This window comes from Calidris pugnax, unplaced genomic scaffold (assembly GCF_001431845.1).
Source record: "Calidris pugnax isolate Ruff unplaced genomic scaffold, ASM143184v1 scaffold252, whole genome shotgun sequence".
NCBI lineage: Eukaryota > Metazoa > Chordata > Aves > Charadriiformes > Scolopacidae > Calidris > Calidris pugnax.
Window position 1 is genome coordinate 5,106,817 of NW_015091118.1, and position 13,988 is coordinate 5,120,804.

The 13,988-nt window shown below is 43.2% G+C and overlaps 3 protein-coding genes across 6 annotated transcripts in view; 2 read left to right on the forward strand and 1 right to left on the reverse strand.

Annotated features, from left to right (window-relative positions):
- MRE11A (MRE11 homolog A, double strand break repair nuclease) overlaps positions 1-6,978 on the reverse strand; it is a 22,485-nt gene extending 15,507 nt beyond the window's left edge. The window contains exons 1-7 of one of the 3 annotated variants that reach the window (XM_014958322.1): positions 6,850-6,978; positions 6,289-6,405; positions 5,578-5,710; positions 4,539-4,699; positions 3,579-3,666; positions 2,550-2,691; positions 720-834 (exon numbers count right to left, since the gene is read on the reverse strand). In XM_014958322.1, the coding sequence (XP_014813808.1) occupies positions 720-834; positions 2,550-2,691; positions 3,579-3,666; positions 4,539-4,699; positions 5,578-5,710; positions 6,289-6,308 (659 nt within the window). In that variant the 5' untranslated portion in view covers positions 6,309-6,405; positions 6,850-6,978. Of the gene's footprint in view, positions 1-719; positions 835-2,549; positions 2,692-3,578; positions 3,667-4,538; positions 4,700-5,577; positions 5,711-6,288; positions 6,406-6,849 lie in introns of those variants that run through there. The other 2 variants (XM_014958323.1, XM_014958324.1) reach the window with 2 other exon arrangements.
- Positions 6,979-7,001: 23 nt separating this feature from the next.
- ANKRD49 (ankyrin repeat domain 49) lies at positions 7,002-11,214 on the forward strand. 2 transcript variants are annotated; one of them, XM_014958325.1, is made up of 3 exons: positions 7,002-7,126; positions 7,494-7,770; positions 10,252-11,214. In XM_014958325.1, exons 2-3 carry the CDS (start codon positions 7,507-7,509, stop codon positions 10,708-10,710), a joined length of 723 nt encoding a protein of 240 aa, XP_014813811.1. In that variant the 5' UTR covers positions 7,002-7,126; positions 7,494-7,506; the 3' UTR covers positions 10,711-11,214. The 2 variants fall into 2 exon arrangements, with proteins under 2 accessions (XP_014813811.1, XP_014813812.1); XM_014958326.1 differs by having other exon boundaries at positions 7,084-7,194.
- A 2,205-nt stretch (positions 11,215-13,419) lies between these two features.
- The window catches only part of LOC106897564 (chromosome unknown open reading frame, human C11orf97), a 6,883-nt gene continuing 6,314 nt past the window's right edge, over positions 13,420-13,988 (forward strand). The window contains exon 1 of the mRNA XM_014958261.1: positions 13,420-13,558. Within this exon, the coding sequence (XP_014813747.1) occupies positions 13,420-13,558 (139 nt within the window). The remainder of the gene's footprint in view (positions 13,559-13,988) is intronic.

Here is a 13,988-nt window from a genome sequence, read left to right on the forward strand (position 1 = left end):
TTTTTTTTTTTTTTTTAATAGCAGGATAAACCCCACTGAATTAAACAGACATGGGACACACCACCCTCCATCCCTTTCCAGAAGATGGAGGAGGAATGAGCTCCTTCAGCCTACTGGACAGAGATCAGTACACAGGGTTATCTGAGCTATTTTTGTTTACTTCTGCTTCACCGTTACTTGCACATGAGGATTGCACTCTTCTTCAGGAAAAATTCTAAGAATGGATTTGAAAATGAACTCTGCCTGTTTCTACTACCACTGCTGGGAGAAGTGTGTAGGCAGAAAGAACACATGCTACCAATCCTTTATTCAAGAGAAACTGCAAAGCACAGCAGTGCAAGTGAAGAACCAGTACGTGTCAAATTATGGTTCAATGACAGAAATTACAATAGGAAGTTTAACGCTCTTTCAGCTCTAACAAGCAGACAAGACTAATTATATGCATATTACACTACAAACCCTCCACTGCCCCTAACGATAAGAGTTTGGAAAGAGAATGCCCAACATTCCCATCTCATTTATTTCAACTCTTTGCCTTTATGATTCTTCTGTAAGAAGAGCTGTAGAACGAGGCTTTCATTTGGGAAAACCTTAAGAAACCAGCTATTCACAAGCAGCACCAACCAGCACAGCTGGCTTTCTCACCGATCTTTTTCAAGGCAGTTTAATGAAGTAACACAGTAAGTTTAAAGTCACCGTAACTCACTCAATACTGTTACCTATTTTGATGAATCACAAACAAGTTAAACCAACTATCTTCATCTTCCTTTGGTCTCAGCATGGTTACTTGTTTATTGACAAACATACGATACAACCTCTCATCTGGAATAGCTCCTGGAGTAGACAAACCAAAACATTAAATCATTTTTGAGTGGTAAACCAGCTATTTTTTTTTCTTTTTATTAGCAACTCTATTAAAAAAGAGCCTGAAGAACATAACTTTGTCCCAAGAACAGATCTTCATTTTCATAATCTAAGATGAATGAGGTGTGACTATGAATTTGAACAGATTAAAATACAAATTGGCTATTTAAGACATTTTAACATGAAATATACCTTTAAACAAAAGCTAAAGGCAGTTTTATTAACTACATCTGCATAGAGACCTCTTGCCAGTTTTCCATGCCAAACAACTTATTATGGACAGAATTAAAAATACTAGAAGAGATGTTTTGTTTCTTGTTGTCACATCAAGAAGTATATTTTGTTGTAAGGTGGAGTCTAAAATCATACTGCTGAGGAGAGAAGTAGTTCTTAAACATACTTTGAAATTCCCTTCCAAACAATAAGTAAATCACAAATTCTGCAAAGTCAGTGCTTTCCCAGATCGCAGGAAAAAGGTACTTTTCATCTGTTTGTCACCAATTATTTCCTTGACGTTTTAAACTCAAAAAAATCAAAAAACCCACCACCAAAAACCAAAGCATCCATACCCAGGGTTCATGATGCATTTCAATAAAATACCATATGGAGTTTATGTATTTTGTATAAGAGTAAGTGCTGTTTAAATCAGAGAAAGTCAAGAGGGTATATAATCCTGGCACAAGCTCAAAGAAAGATCTCATGAACATTTTAATGCAGCAACACCCATACTTCAGAAATTTATTATGTTTTTCAGTGATGATTTTGGGTCTTTAAAATTCAAATGCTTTTTGAAAACTTTTATATTGTGGTATTATCAATACTAACCCTCAGAACATCTAGCAAGCTTTTAAAGTATCGCATTAAATATATGAAATCATGGCCAACTAGGACTTATAGCTATAAAAGTTGTTTGGAAATGAAATGTTTAAGCATTCATGACTGGACATCAAATAAGGGGAAAAAATTAAGATCTTAAGAGTTAATTTATCTAGACAAAAAGCAGTGAAACATCATCATTTTAAGTAAGAAGTGATGGTGGAGGACAAAGTAGAAAGGGACAAACTGAAGTTGAAAACCCACCAGAGAACACCTTTAAAATATGAAACTCTTCACAAGTTTCTTTATAGAAATCTGTGACAGATGTTACTTACGAAGCACTTCAGACACCTCAGACATTAGGTTTCTGCTCAGACAGTTTATATTCTTAAAATAACCAAAATAGCACAGGAACATACAGCCTTAAAGTTTTACCTAAACTTAAAGGAAGTAAGTTTAATACTCAACAGTAAGAATGAAAGAGTATGACTGCCCTAACTCAATGCACAGGCACTATATATAGCTAAATTAAGAAGGGTTCATTTAAGACCAATAAAAGCATAAAGTTATTGAAGAATTTATTTTTAAATTAAAAAAGGAAGGGTTCATTTAAGACCAATAAAAGTATAAAAATAAAATTATTGAAGAATTTATTTTTAAATTAAAAAAGGCAAAGAAAAACATCCCTGTAACCCAGTGACAACGTAGGAGAAGGAGAAACTGTCCCAGAACTGATGGTCTCAATAATGCTAAGTTAAAGCTTTTCACGTTTGTTGCAGCACGGTATGTTTGTTCCAACTTTCTTTAGACCTATTAAGCTCCAGTAACACACAACCAGCCCAGCCACGCTCTGGCAGACGAATACTTACCTAAGCCATACAGAGCAATTTTTGTTCTGCCCTTACGCAATAAAATGGGACTAATATCTATTTTCTCCACAGAAGTTGAACGTCCAAAGTGATTCAATAATCCTGCACAGCTTAAAATATCCAACGCGCAGAGTGCATCTGCCTGTAGAAAATATTGAGAAACAAATACAAAAACTTTGAATTTAGTCTTTAAAGTCTAAGTGAAACAGTTTCAAAAGGGAGAGAGAGTATCTTTCCTTAAGTAACTTCTGCAGTTGAAAAACCCTGCCACAAGTATTAGCTGGTTTTTTTTCAGGACTAACGGGTACAGAAGCAAATCCCTTTTCCTTACAAGTCCTGCTTTATTTGAAAAACATGAAATTTAACATTAAATCATTCCGAAAAACAAAACCCCAAAGACCCAAAGTCTCTAAACTACTATAGAAAATTATCTGGTTAAGCTAACTACTTCACAGTAGGTCCAAGGTTAAACTTCTGTTGTTAAAACACCCATCTTCATGATACACTGTTATTTAGAGAAACATAGAATAAAAAATGCAAGATTATTCATTCAACACATGCGCTTTGCTGCTTTCTAAACGTCCTTTTCCTGTTCACTTTTAGCTGTTGATTTTTAAGCTAGCACTTCCTCATTATTAGATTATCTTCCTTGAAAATATAAGATCCATATCAACTGTATACACACAGTCAAAGAATCGAAAGTCCCCTTCTTTAAGAAAAAAGCCTTTGGTCTCCACAGATAGAATTTGTTTTAGAAACTTTATAAAAGGCTGTCATTTCTTAGCACAAATATTGCTTCTGTTCTCAGTGACAGAAATCTATGTAAATTAAGAATTTAAACAGTTCATGTGGATCCCTTGACTTCTTTCTGTTCTCTTTTTTTACTGTCACACTTGCTTTGTTGACATTAATTTACAGAGTGGAGCAACTGGTGGAGCTGGTTCTCCAAGAATTGTATTTCTATACAAGTTTCTATTCCTATAATATTTTTGTAATATAACAGTATAGTACAATTACGATAATAATTACCCCTGTGGGATCATCATGATTACCATGAATACTAAAAACCGGAATAGAAATGTTGAGATTTCTATCCTGATAATTCACCCATGGAAACCTGAAAAAGAAGAGGGGGAAAAAAAATTAAAACTTTATCTGCAAATTTGTGGACAATTCCCAATATTCTCTTCACATTAACATAATCAAATACGTCATGACAGCAGCACAAATGACTATTAAGTGGCTAGGAATAAGATTAAGCTGCACAGTGTAAAAAGATTCTACTCATGGGCTGGAATGGCATTTTCCAGTGGGAACAGAGTAGCAAAAACTCCTATTTTTTTTGGTGTTTGTTTTTAGAGAAGGCCTATGAAAAGAATTGTACAACACGTTGTGTGGTACGTGCAAGAGCAGCAGGCTGGGCTGTGCAACCTTTGTTTACACACAAAGGACTCTGCTGATTCTACCACAGCAATCTGTGTAAATTGGCTTACTTGCATTGCACTTGCAGGATAGAAACTATATATCACCTAAAGGTATCAAAGGTCACAACACATTCAGAAGTTTCTCAAAAAATTGTATGCATTCCTTTATAAAATTAGATAATAAAAGATAATAAAAGATGACTAGAAAGAAATTCTTTACTGTGAGGGCGGTGAGACACTGGAACAGGTTGCCCAGGGAAGCTGTGGATGCCCCATCCCTGGAGGTGTTCAAGGCCAGGCTGGATGGGGCTTTGAGCAACCTGGTCTGGTGGGAGGTGTCCCTGCCCATGGCAGGGGGGTTAGAACTCGGTGATCTTTAAGGTCCCTTCCAACTCTAACCATTCTATGATTCTATGACAGGTGAAATCATCCCATAAACTTTCCACCCAACCAGGCCTAAAAATTCAAGGTTCCAGTCACAGAAGATAAAAATAACAAAAATCACAACACATTCACCCAATACACAAACAAAACCTTACATCATAATTTACAGGAACAAACTTACTTGCTATAGTGAAAATTCACTGCCTGATCACTCAAGATTTCAAACTGAACAGGACGATCTCCCATGCAGTATTTTCTCAGTGACTCCAAACAAGAGTGCACTGTTTTCCTTGAAGGCTTGTTTTCGTGAAAAAGGTCCCCACCTAGTAAAACAAAGTCCACCTGTATGTAACAAAAAGCTCCATTATTTTAATACAACATTCTATATTACTTTGAAAGACTTCTAAGCAAATAGTTTAAATTATTTCTTCTAAGGAATTCCACATATCTCCTCATATCTGGACTTCTAGGTAAAACGAATTGTAGTTGCAGGCACAGTATTTAACTTCCTCATGAAACAAACATTAACTAAATTATTCATTAAAACAAAACCAAACCCATAAAGACCCATTTATGAAGAGCTATAGTAGAAAAAATCTGATAGTTTTGGAAAAAAACTATCAGTGAAGTGTTCTAATCAGGGTCTCCAGATTGGCTCATGAACATTTTCTTTGACAGGCATGAAGAGACACATTCTCTTTTCATTGCTGTGGTACCTAGCGGGAAGGAATCAGTAGCTATCTCCACATTACTTTGAGCAAGTACTAACTGCACTTCTGTCTATATTTAGTTTTTGAAAAAGCATTAGGAAAAAGAAAATCACCTTCATCATAACTACATATAATTTGACTAATAAACAATCAATCCTTAAAAACAGAAACAACACTCTTAAAATTTCTAACTTTTATTTCTACTTTGAGTTGTCTGAAGTATTTGTATCATTACCCTCACACCCCCCCCAGTTATTTTCCCTTCTTGCAGTGACAAACCCTCTCTAAATACCACTAGAACGGGTGCAGACAACCTGAAAACATCGTTAATGCAGCCAGGATCATAATTTAATAAGAACAGCTATTCCTTTTACTAAAACAGAAACATAACTGGTTGCAATAAACAGTTTAGTCATTTAATCTGATTAATTACTAAAGCTTGCTTTATAGTTTCCAGCAGGTTGGAACATATTTTCCACAGTCGCACTCTTTCCAAAAAGCAGTACTTACTTCATTTTTTTGAGCATGGTCTAGAATTTCATTAAAGGTTACAAATGTGTCATTTCCACGAACTGGGTCCTTTTCCAAATAGCCAAGATGAATATCAGTAGCAATAAGGATTTTAAAGGTATCTTCATCATCCCTGAATAAGACAGGAAAATCTGTGTTAGAGAGCAATATACTTCAGAATTTTGACACAGACTTTAAATGCTTCTGTCCAAAGTCATTGAATACACAGGAGATTTGTTTTAACATTCTGTCAAAATACAATTCCTGAAATATTCTCATAATATTTCACTGCTTTTATTGCAAACAGACCTTCAAACCAAACAGTTTGAAAATTAGGTTATGCCAATCGCTCTAATAAAGGGCTGCAACCACCTCTGTGACGTATGTAATGAAAAACTAAAGGGTCTTTTTTATGTTTTCTGCCCTTAAAAAGACCTGGTGAACAAGCATTCCATTTTCTCTCTTTGCAGTGGTAATCCACCTGTATATGAAAGCAAGTATGATGGAAGGACTAGTCCAACTTGGTCCAACTAGATGGTTGGACTAGATGATCTTGAAGGTCCCTTACAATCTAGATGATTCTATGATGATCATAAGGAACAAGGGGAAGCATAAATGCTGATCTAAGTTCTTCTTAACTTATTCCAAGCATATAAAAGACTTGCTATCTGATGACATAACTGCACAGAGCTGCAGACGAGAGGAGCTTACTGTGAGTTGATGGTACTCATCTTCGTGCCAAGACTCCTGGCAAAGTGGCTCTGGGCACAGCTGGGGGGCTCAGGTCAGGAAGTTGAAGTTTCTAACTTCATCGATGCTTCGCAAAGCCTAAGAGACAAAAATTATAAACAAATGGGAGCAAAAGGCAGAGAAACCTGAAGGATCGGTTACCCGTTTTTTCACTAGTAATTCTTGCTGGTAAAACACCTCAAGATGAGACAGGATCCGTGCCTGGTTTAACGGTTTACCACCGCAGCAGAGGCACGGCTATCCCGGGCGGCGTCGGAGCTCTCCCACATCGCCCGCCCGCGAAGGGAGGCCAACTTCAGGGCAACGACCCCGCAAAGCGAGACAGGACGGGAGGCAGGACGGGCGGGCACGACCACCAGGGCGTTCGGTAATGAACGGAGCAACAGGCCCGCTCCCCCCCTCAGGAGCGCGGGGCAGCTGCCAGCCCCCGAGGCGCAAGGGGACGAGGCGGCAGGTGCCCCAGCGGGGCCCAGCAGACACTGAGCCCGCGGCCGATCCCCCTCCCCGGTGCCGGTGCCTCACCCCAGGGCCTAACGCGGCCTCCCGCCACCACGCGCCGTTTCCATGGTGCCGAGAAGGGCGGGGCCCGGACCCCCCCTCTCCTCTCGCGAGATCCGCCCCGCCCGCCGCGATTGGTCAGCCCCACCCCGGTGTAACCTCTGTCGTCACGTCCGCTGGCGGGCGCCGGGCGGGTGGTGGGCGTGAGTGCGCGCGCGCGTCCGTCCTCTCGGCGGGTGGCCCCGCCCCCCTCGCGCCGGTGGCTCCGCCCCCCGGAGCGCTGCGTCGGTGGGGGCGGCAGGTGGGTTCGGTGGCGAAGCTAAGCAGGGCCGGGTGGGGTCCGAGCGGGGATGGGAGACCGGAGGGACGGTGCGTGGCCGCCAGCAGCCCGCGGGCAGGGCCGGGGACGCGGGGGGGCCTCGGCGGCGGCCTCCGGGTGTCCCCGGGGGGAGCGTTGAGGCCCTTCCCGGGATGGCGGGGACCCCGCGGAGGGCGGCGGGGCCCAGCCGTGAGGGGAAAGGGCGGGCGGGGGGAAACACTGCCTTAAAATCCCAGTCTTTGCTCCAAATCTTTTGTTTATAAACAATGACGTGGTTGGTTTTGTTTGGTTTTTTTTTAATTGACGATAAAAGTTATTATAAATACCGCGGTGTGTCTGCCACTTGCAGCCGCTGAGCGAAGATGAGCAAAGCCAAGCAGGGGGACGAGGATGACGAGGACAGCGATGAGTTCGAGGACTTTACGGAGAATTTCAACCAGCTGGAGCTGCTGGAGACGCACAGGCACCTCATTCCTGTGGGGACTCAGAGCTGTTGGTCGGGACAGTCCGACGACGACGATGACGACGACGAGCAAGAAAGAAGCGAGGAATGGTACGAAATGCAAGAGAAAAAAATGGAAAAAAATCCAGAGAAGTTGCTCCTCTGGGCAGCTGAAAACAACCGGGTGAGGCGTTTATCCTGTTCCTACGTATCGCTGACGAGAGTGTTATTTTGAGCAGGTATCCACAGTTTCATCGACAAACAAAAACTCACCTACGCTTTCCTTCACCCCCCTGGAACCATTTCGGCGTGGTTTTGCAGGCTGCTGTGTGTAAAACCCCCCCCCCCCCATTTTGTAGCCCACCACACACTCCAAAATATTTCTGGATCCATTAGCTTTCAGAAGAAAAGCTTTGATTGTGGTTCCAAGTTAAAATAACAGCGTTCTTAAACTTCTGTAACTGGAAGCATGCCAGATGCTTTCTTCATGGCGAACAAGCCTTTCAACGGGGGGTGGAAAGGGGTGTATCCGAAATTTCACTTTCTCAAAAGCTACACAGACAGAGAATGGGTGACTTTTCCTGTTCCTTTATGGGGGGTGAAGCTTTTTATTCTCAGTAGTGAAGGAGAGAAGCTTGAGATTCCTGTTACGTAGCTTATTACACCCTTGTGTGTACGTTTATTTTCATTAGCTGCCTTCCTACACGTGCACAAGCTCCATCTACAGTTCTGTGGAGGTACTTGTGTGCTCACAGGGAATGGGGAGAAGGTCTGAGGTGAAGGTACTCCTCAGGCATCGCAACTGAGTGCTTAAAGCAAAGGTGGGGGGAACTAGGGTTTGTGTGGCTTTGCAGAATGGTAGTGGTTTAGGAGAGGGCTCTTCACTGTGAGGGTGGTGGAGCACTGGAACAGGTTGCCCAGGGAGGTGGTTGAGGCCCCTTCCCTGGAGATATTCAAGGAGAGGCTCAACGAGGCCCTGGGCAACCTGGTCTAGTTGGGGGTGTCCCTGCTGACTGTGGGGGGGTCGGACTAGATGACCTTTGGAGGTCCCTTCCGGTCTGGACAACTCTATGACTCTATGGTTTATCTCTTAAAAAAACCCAACAAAACAACAAGTTAAACCCCAAACAAACAAACCCCACAAGCCAAAACAACCAAAAAAAACCCACCCCAGCAACAAAACAATCACTGGTTTTATTTTAAAATTTGTTACGCTTGAGCCATTTTGAGACCAACAGAAATTGTTTTATTTTCTCACAAAACTTCAGTAAAAACCATTGTCCTGGTTTGAGCGACACAGGATTAATTTATCTTGTAATGCTTGGGAAAACTGCACTTTTTGTAGACTCTAGTGTCTGAATTTGTGAAAATACTTACAGCCAGCCATGCTCTGTGGGTTTTAAGGTCTTTGTCTTTCCGAGTTAGCCAGATGCAGGGATGAGGGGAAGCGAGACCCAGGCACTTTACCCAAGGTGGCCAACAGGATTATTTCATACCACGAATGTCACATTCAATATAAATTAGAAAGTTTGCTGAGGAGTTCTCTCTCTCCCTTGATGGCTATGATCCTGAGAACTCCTTGCCCCAGTGCTGGACCCCTGAGCCCTTCCCTTCCTCCTGAAGCTGCAGGGCTCGCAGGGTCCCACATCTGCTGTCCGCTCTGGGAGTGCAGCTTCCTGCTGAGAGAATGGGCTGAGGATAGTCCCTGTGTATTTTATATTAGTATTGGGATCAATACTGGTTCTTTACTAATAATAATTTTAATTATTTAGTCTTAATTCTATTGAATCTGTTTATACTTCAACCCTCTGTTTTCTTTGTTTCTTCCTGATTCCCATCCCTGGGTTGCGATGGATCATTGGGTGATAGAATAATGGTCTAAGTGACAATAAATGGTTAGGGGTTTCTCAAACCTTGACAGCCACTGAATTTCACTGAATTTTTAGAGTTGTCCCTGTGTATTTTATATTAGTATTGGGATCAATACTGGTTCTTTACTAATAATAATTTTAATTATTTAGTCTTAATTCTATTGAATCTGTTTATACTTCAACCCTCTGTTTTCTTTGTTTCTTCCTGATTCCCATCCCTGGGTTGCGATGGATCATTGGGTGATAGAATAATGGTCTAAGTGACAATAAATGGTTAGGGGTTTCTCAAACCTTGACAGCCACTGAATTTCACTGAATTTTTAGAGTTGGAAGGGACCATAGAGATCATCTAGTCCAACTCCCCTGCTGAAGCAGGATTGCCTAGAGCTTGTCAGAGCATGTCACTCAGGACTGCATCCAGGCGGGTCTTGAAAATCTCCACAGAAGGGGACTCCGCAACCTCCCTGGGCAGCCTGTTCCAGGGCTCTGTCACCCTTGCTGTGAAGAAGTTTTTCCTCATATTTGAGTGGAACCTCTTATGTTCCAACTTGTGCCCGTTGCCCCTCGTCCTCTCACTGGGAACCACTGAAAAGAGTCTGGCTCCCTCCTCCTTCAACCCTCCCTTGAGATACTTGTAGGCATTGATAAGGTCTCCCCTCAGCCTTCTCTTCTCCAGACCAAAGAGTCCCAGCTCTCTCAGTCTTTCTTCACAAGGGAGATGCTCCAATCCTTGAATCATCCACGCATCTCGTTTGTGGAGTTTTGTGTTAAATTAACCTGTTTTCCTTCAACAGCTGAGCACAGTGAAGAGGCTGCTTTCCGAGAAGCTGGCTCCAGTCAACGCTCGCGATGAAGATCAGTACACTCCTCTCCACCGAGCCGCCTACAGCGGGCACCTGGACGTTGCGTACGAGCTGGTGGCCCACGGGGCGGACGTCCACGCGCAGACGGTGGACGGCTGGACGCCGCTGCACAGCGCCTGTAAGTGGAACAACACAAAAGTGGCCGCCTTCTTGCTTCAGCAGGGCGCGGACATCAACGCGCAGACCAATGGTTTGCTGACCCCCCTGCACATCGCCGCGGGGAACAAAAACAGCAGGGACACCCTGGAACTCTTGCTGATGAATCGCTACGTCAAACCGGACCTGAAAAACAACTTGGATGAGACGGCCCTTGACATTGCCAGGAGGACTGATGTCCATCACTACCTGTTTGAGATAGTAGACGACTGCATAAACGCTGTGACCCCTTAAAAGGGGTGGTTAAGCTGGTGGAGATGAGGCGTGCTGCCTGTTCTTGGTGTTGTGCATGCTGCTCAGCGGTGGGCTGTCCCTTCGCAGCAGGGTTTTCAATTTAAGATACTTTAGCATTCTCCTCAGGCAAAACGTCACTTCTTGCAACTCAGCTGGGTGGCCTCGCTCATACTTTGAAGCATCACTACTGTTACTCAAGGTATTCGGAAAGTCTCAGTAATTTCAGTGAGTCTCCTTTTAATTAGTGGAAATTTGGAGGGTCTTTTGTAATTGGTCTGTACTGTCAAAGCAGGAGGGAAAACTGGAACATTTACTTGACGTGAAAGAATTCTGGCTTGGTTATGCAGAGTTTATTACAGCACACTTGAAAATTATTTTTTGAGAAATTTAACTTTTTTAAAACTGCATGAAAGCTCAGAATGAATGTAACTTATTTGGGTGATACACAAAATGTTTAGTGATCCTGGTGTAAGGCTTATAAAATAAAATATTTAACCCTAAGTATTTTGGTGTCATATTTTTAATTGAAAGCTCAACTATTAATGCAATCACCTGTTCATAAATCAAAAGCGTTATTCATAGGATGATTAAAGTAGTTTTAGGTTTGGTTTTTTTTCTGGTACTTTTCAAGTGAAGATACTGTTTACTTCTTGCTTGCAAATTAAGTTGAGGAGTAAAGTTGCAGTGTCATGGATACAGCATTGGGTAGAAGAAATGAACATCAACTGTGTGAGGATAAACAGCCAACATGCTGCTGTGTCTGATTTAGTTACAGCTAATTTAGTGCAGGACACCCTCAGCAGTGTTTCTCTTCTGCTTTTAAATCCCCAAAGAGAACCCCTCATGCCAGCTCAAATACTCAGCATAGTTTAAAAACTTCACTGGTGTTTTTTCCCCAAAATTCCTTATTTTTGAGACCATTCATTTATTTTGTTAGTTAAAGCCGTTTTAATTCTTCATGGCTTGTATTACTAATCCTAGGCGTTCACATCTGAGATGGGCTTCCGAAAGCTGTGGCAGAGATTTGGCTGCCATCATTTAAGCAAACTCAGGGTGATGGGAGTGGGTGGGTTGATTGGTTGGTTTGTTTCTTAAGAGTTTGAGGCTTTTAGCACACACTCAAGTGCAGCTTCTCTCTGCGTTTCTGCCAGCTGCAATCTCACTGGTTTGCAGTGAAGGCTTGGGACCCTTCATCTGAGGCGTTCTCAGCAGGTCTTTAGCAGTGAGTACTATTTGGCTTACCTTGGCAGAAAAGTGTTAATTAACACCATAAATTTTCTCAAGAGATGTCATTATTTTCTGCTTCTGTTAGTCCATTTGGCCTTTTTTGCTAGCAAGTGAAAAATTCTATGATTTTTAGAGTTGAGAGTTTAATTTACTTGTGTCACTGTTCACATCAACTGCAACAGTCTGGATCTCAGTCTTCCAACTTCTTTTGGAGAATCAACATCTCTGGATTATTTAGCTGCCTGTGAGAGGTCCAGCAATGTGTACTTCCTATTTCCCCCACCTTGGTTCAAGTGTAAGTTTCAGACAAAAATCGCTACTAAATGCAAGTATTTAATGACAGAGGTGTTTTAAGTACCAGTACCGTACATCTACAAAAAATTACTCTGAACGGGTAGACCTTTTTTTGATTAATAGTGATTTAGAAGAATACTGGCAGAACTTCAGCAATGCTGCTGGCCCAGCAGATAATCTGTATTGCATGGGAATTAGGACACTAAAGATTTTCCCATGGCAATGGCCTGCCGCATCATTTTGAGCTTCAACTTTGCCGTCTGTAATTCAGGAGTGGAGAAACTTGCTTCTCTGTATTAAGTTGAACTGACAATTTAATGGAAGACCCGAGGTACTGTCACTCGGTATGAGAGCTGTAACACAACGCTCTGTCGTCCCGTCCTTACTGGGTGATCCCAAGCTCATTCCAGACACCACTAACAGCTGAAGCACCTTTGGAGGAGCAGCAGCGGGGTTGGGGTACATTGGCCCACATTTGGTGCTCTGCTGAGGCAACTGTGGCAGGCATCTCCATCACCCACCTTTCCACAAGCCCTGTTCAGCACTCCTGTTAGAAAATGCAGAACTGCCTCTGAACTATGAATGATGATTTTTAAGATGATTTTTAATGCTTACTATCTTTAAAGTTTGGTTTCAGGACATCCGTGGAAGATGAATACACCTTGAAATGCATGAAGAAAAAATATAGAAGTCATGCATTTGTGTAACTAGACTTGGTTTGTATCTTACAAATTCTCACTGCTGTATGCAAAGTCTTGATTTCAAGGAAGTTACCGTGGGGCGAAGCTGCTGGCCGGGCGAGCAGGACACCTTCCCCATGTGCCCACTGGCAGCATTATCCATTGACTACTGAAATTGTCAGCTGCTTGTCTTTCTCAAAACTTCAACAGTGGCAAAACATGGGGAGTCAAATCTACTTCAGTTCTATGAACAGCGTCTCAAGGTGCCTCATTTTATGAAAAGTGTTATTAAACCCAAGTCAGTACTGCTGAGTAATGGTAGATCAGTGTCACAGAATCATAGAGCACCAGGTTGGAAGGGACCTCAAGCATCATCTGGTCCAACCTTTCTTGGCAATAGCATGGCCCAGACAAGATGGCCCAGCAACCTTAAAATCGTCAAAGTGTCCAATGATAGGGAACCCACCACTTCCCTGGGGAGATTATTTTAGGTTGTATCGTTTAACGGATGTATATAGGTTATCCGGTTAAAGAGGACTCTTCTGTCTTTGTCTCCACTGTAGCCATTGCCTCAGGAGAGGAAGACAAGGTGTCCTTTCATAAGGCCAGCGGTGACACCCCACAGGAGTACATAATGTTTGTGAAGTGTGTGTGTGTGGTAACGCTGACTGTCAAATGAGGAGCCATTAACGATACCTAGAGCAGAACCGTTAATGATGCCTAGAGCTGTCACCCACCCCGGTGCCTCAGGCGGGCACGAATGAGGTGGCCGCCGCCTACTGTCCCCTGGGGATGGCAACTGGCCACACACCGCCTCGGAGGCTCCCCCGTTGTTAGCCCTGGCCTGTGGAAGGGGTAAACCACCCCAACCGTGACTGCAAATGGCGGACCCGACCCTGTCTCCCCGGCACAAGGCGCCGGGCTCTCTCCCTCAGCCCCTCGCTCCCCGCCGAGGCGCAGCCCCAAGGTGGCGGAGGGCGGGCGGGCGGTGACACCCTGCTCTGCCCCGCCGGGGCTCGGCTCTACCCGCCGCTCCGCCACGCTCCCTGCCGCCGGCAGCGGGGCCCAGCCGGACCG

Bases quoted from the DNA above. Each gene is read 5' to 3' on its own strand.
- ANKRD49 (XM_014958325.1), top strand. From the start codon at position 7,507: ATGAGCAAAGCCAAGCAGGGGGACGAGGATGACGAGGACAGCGATGAG. The intron at 7,771-10,251 runs GTGAGGCGTTTA...TTCCTTCAACAG, and splicing joins GGGCAGCTGAAAACAACCGG to CTGAGCACAGTGAAGAGGCT.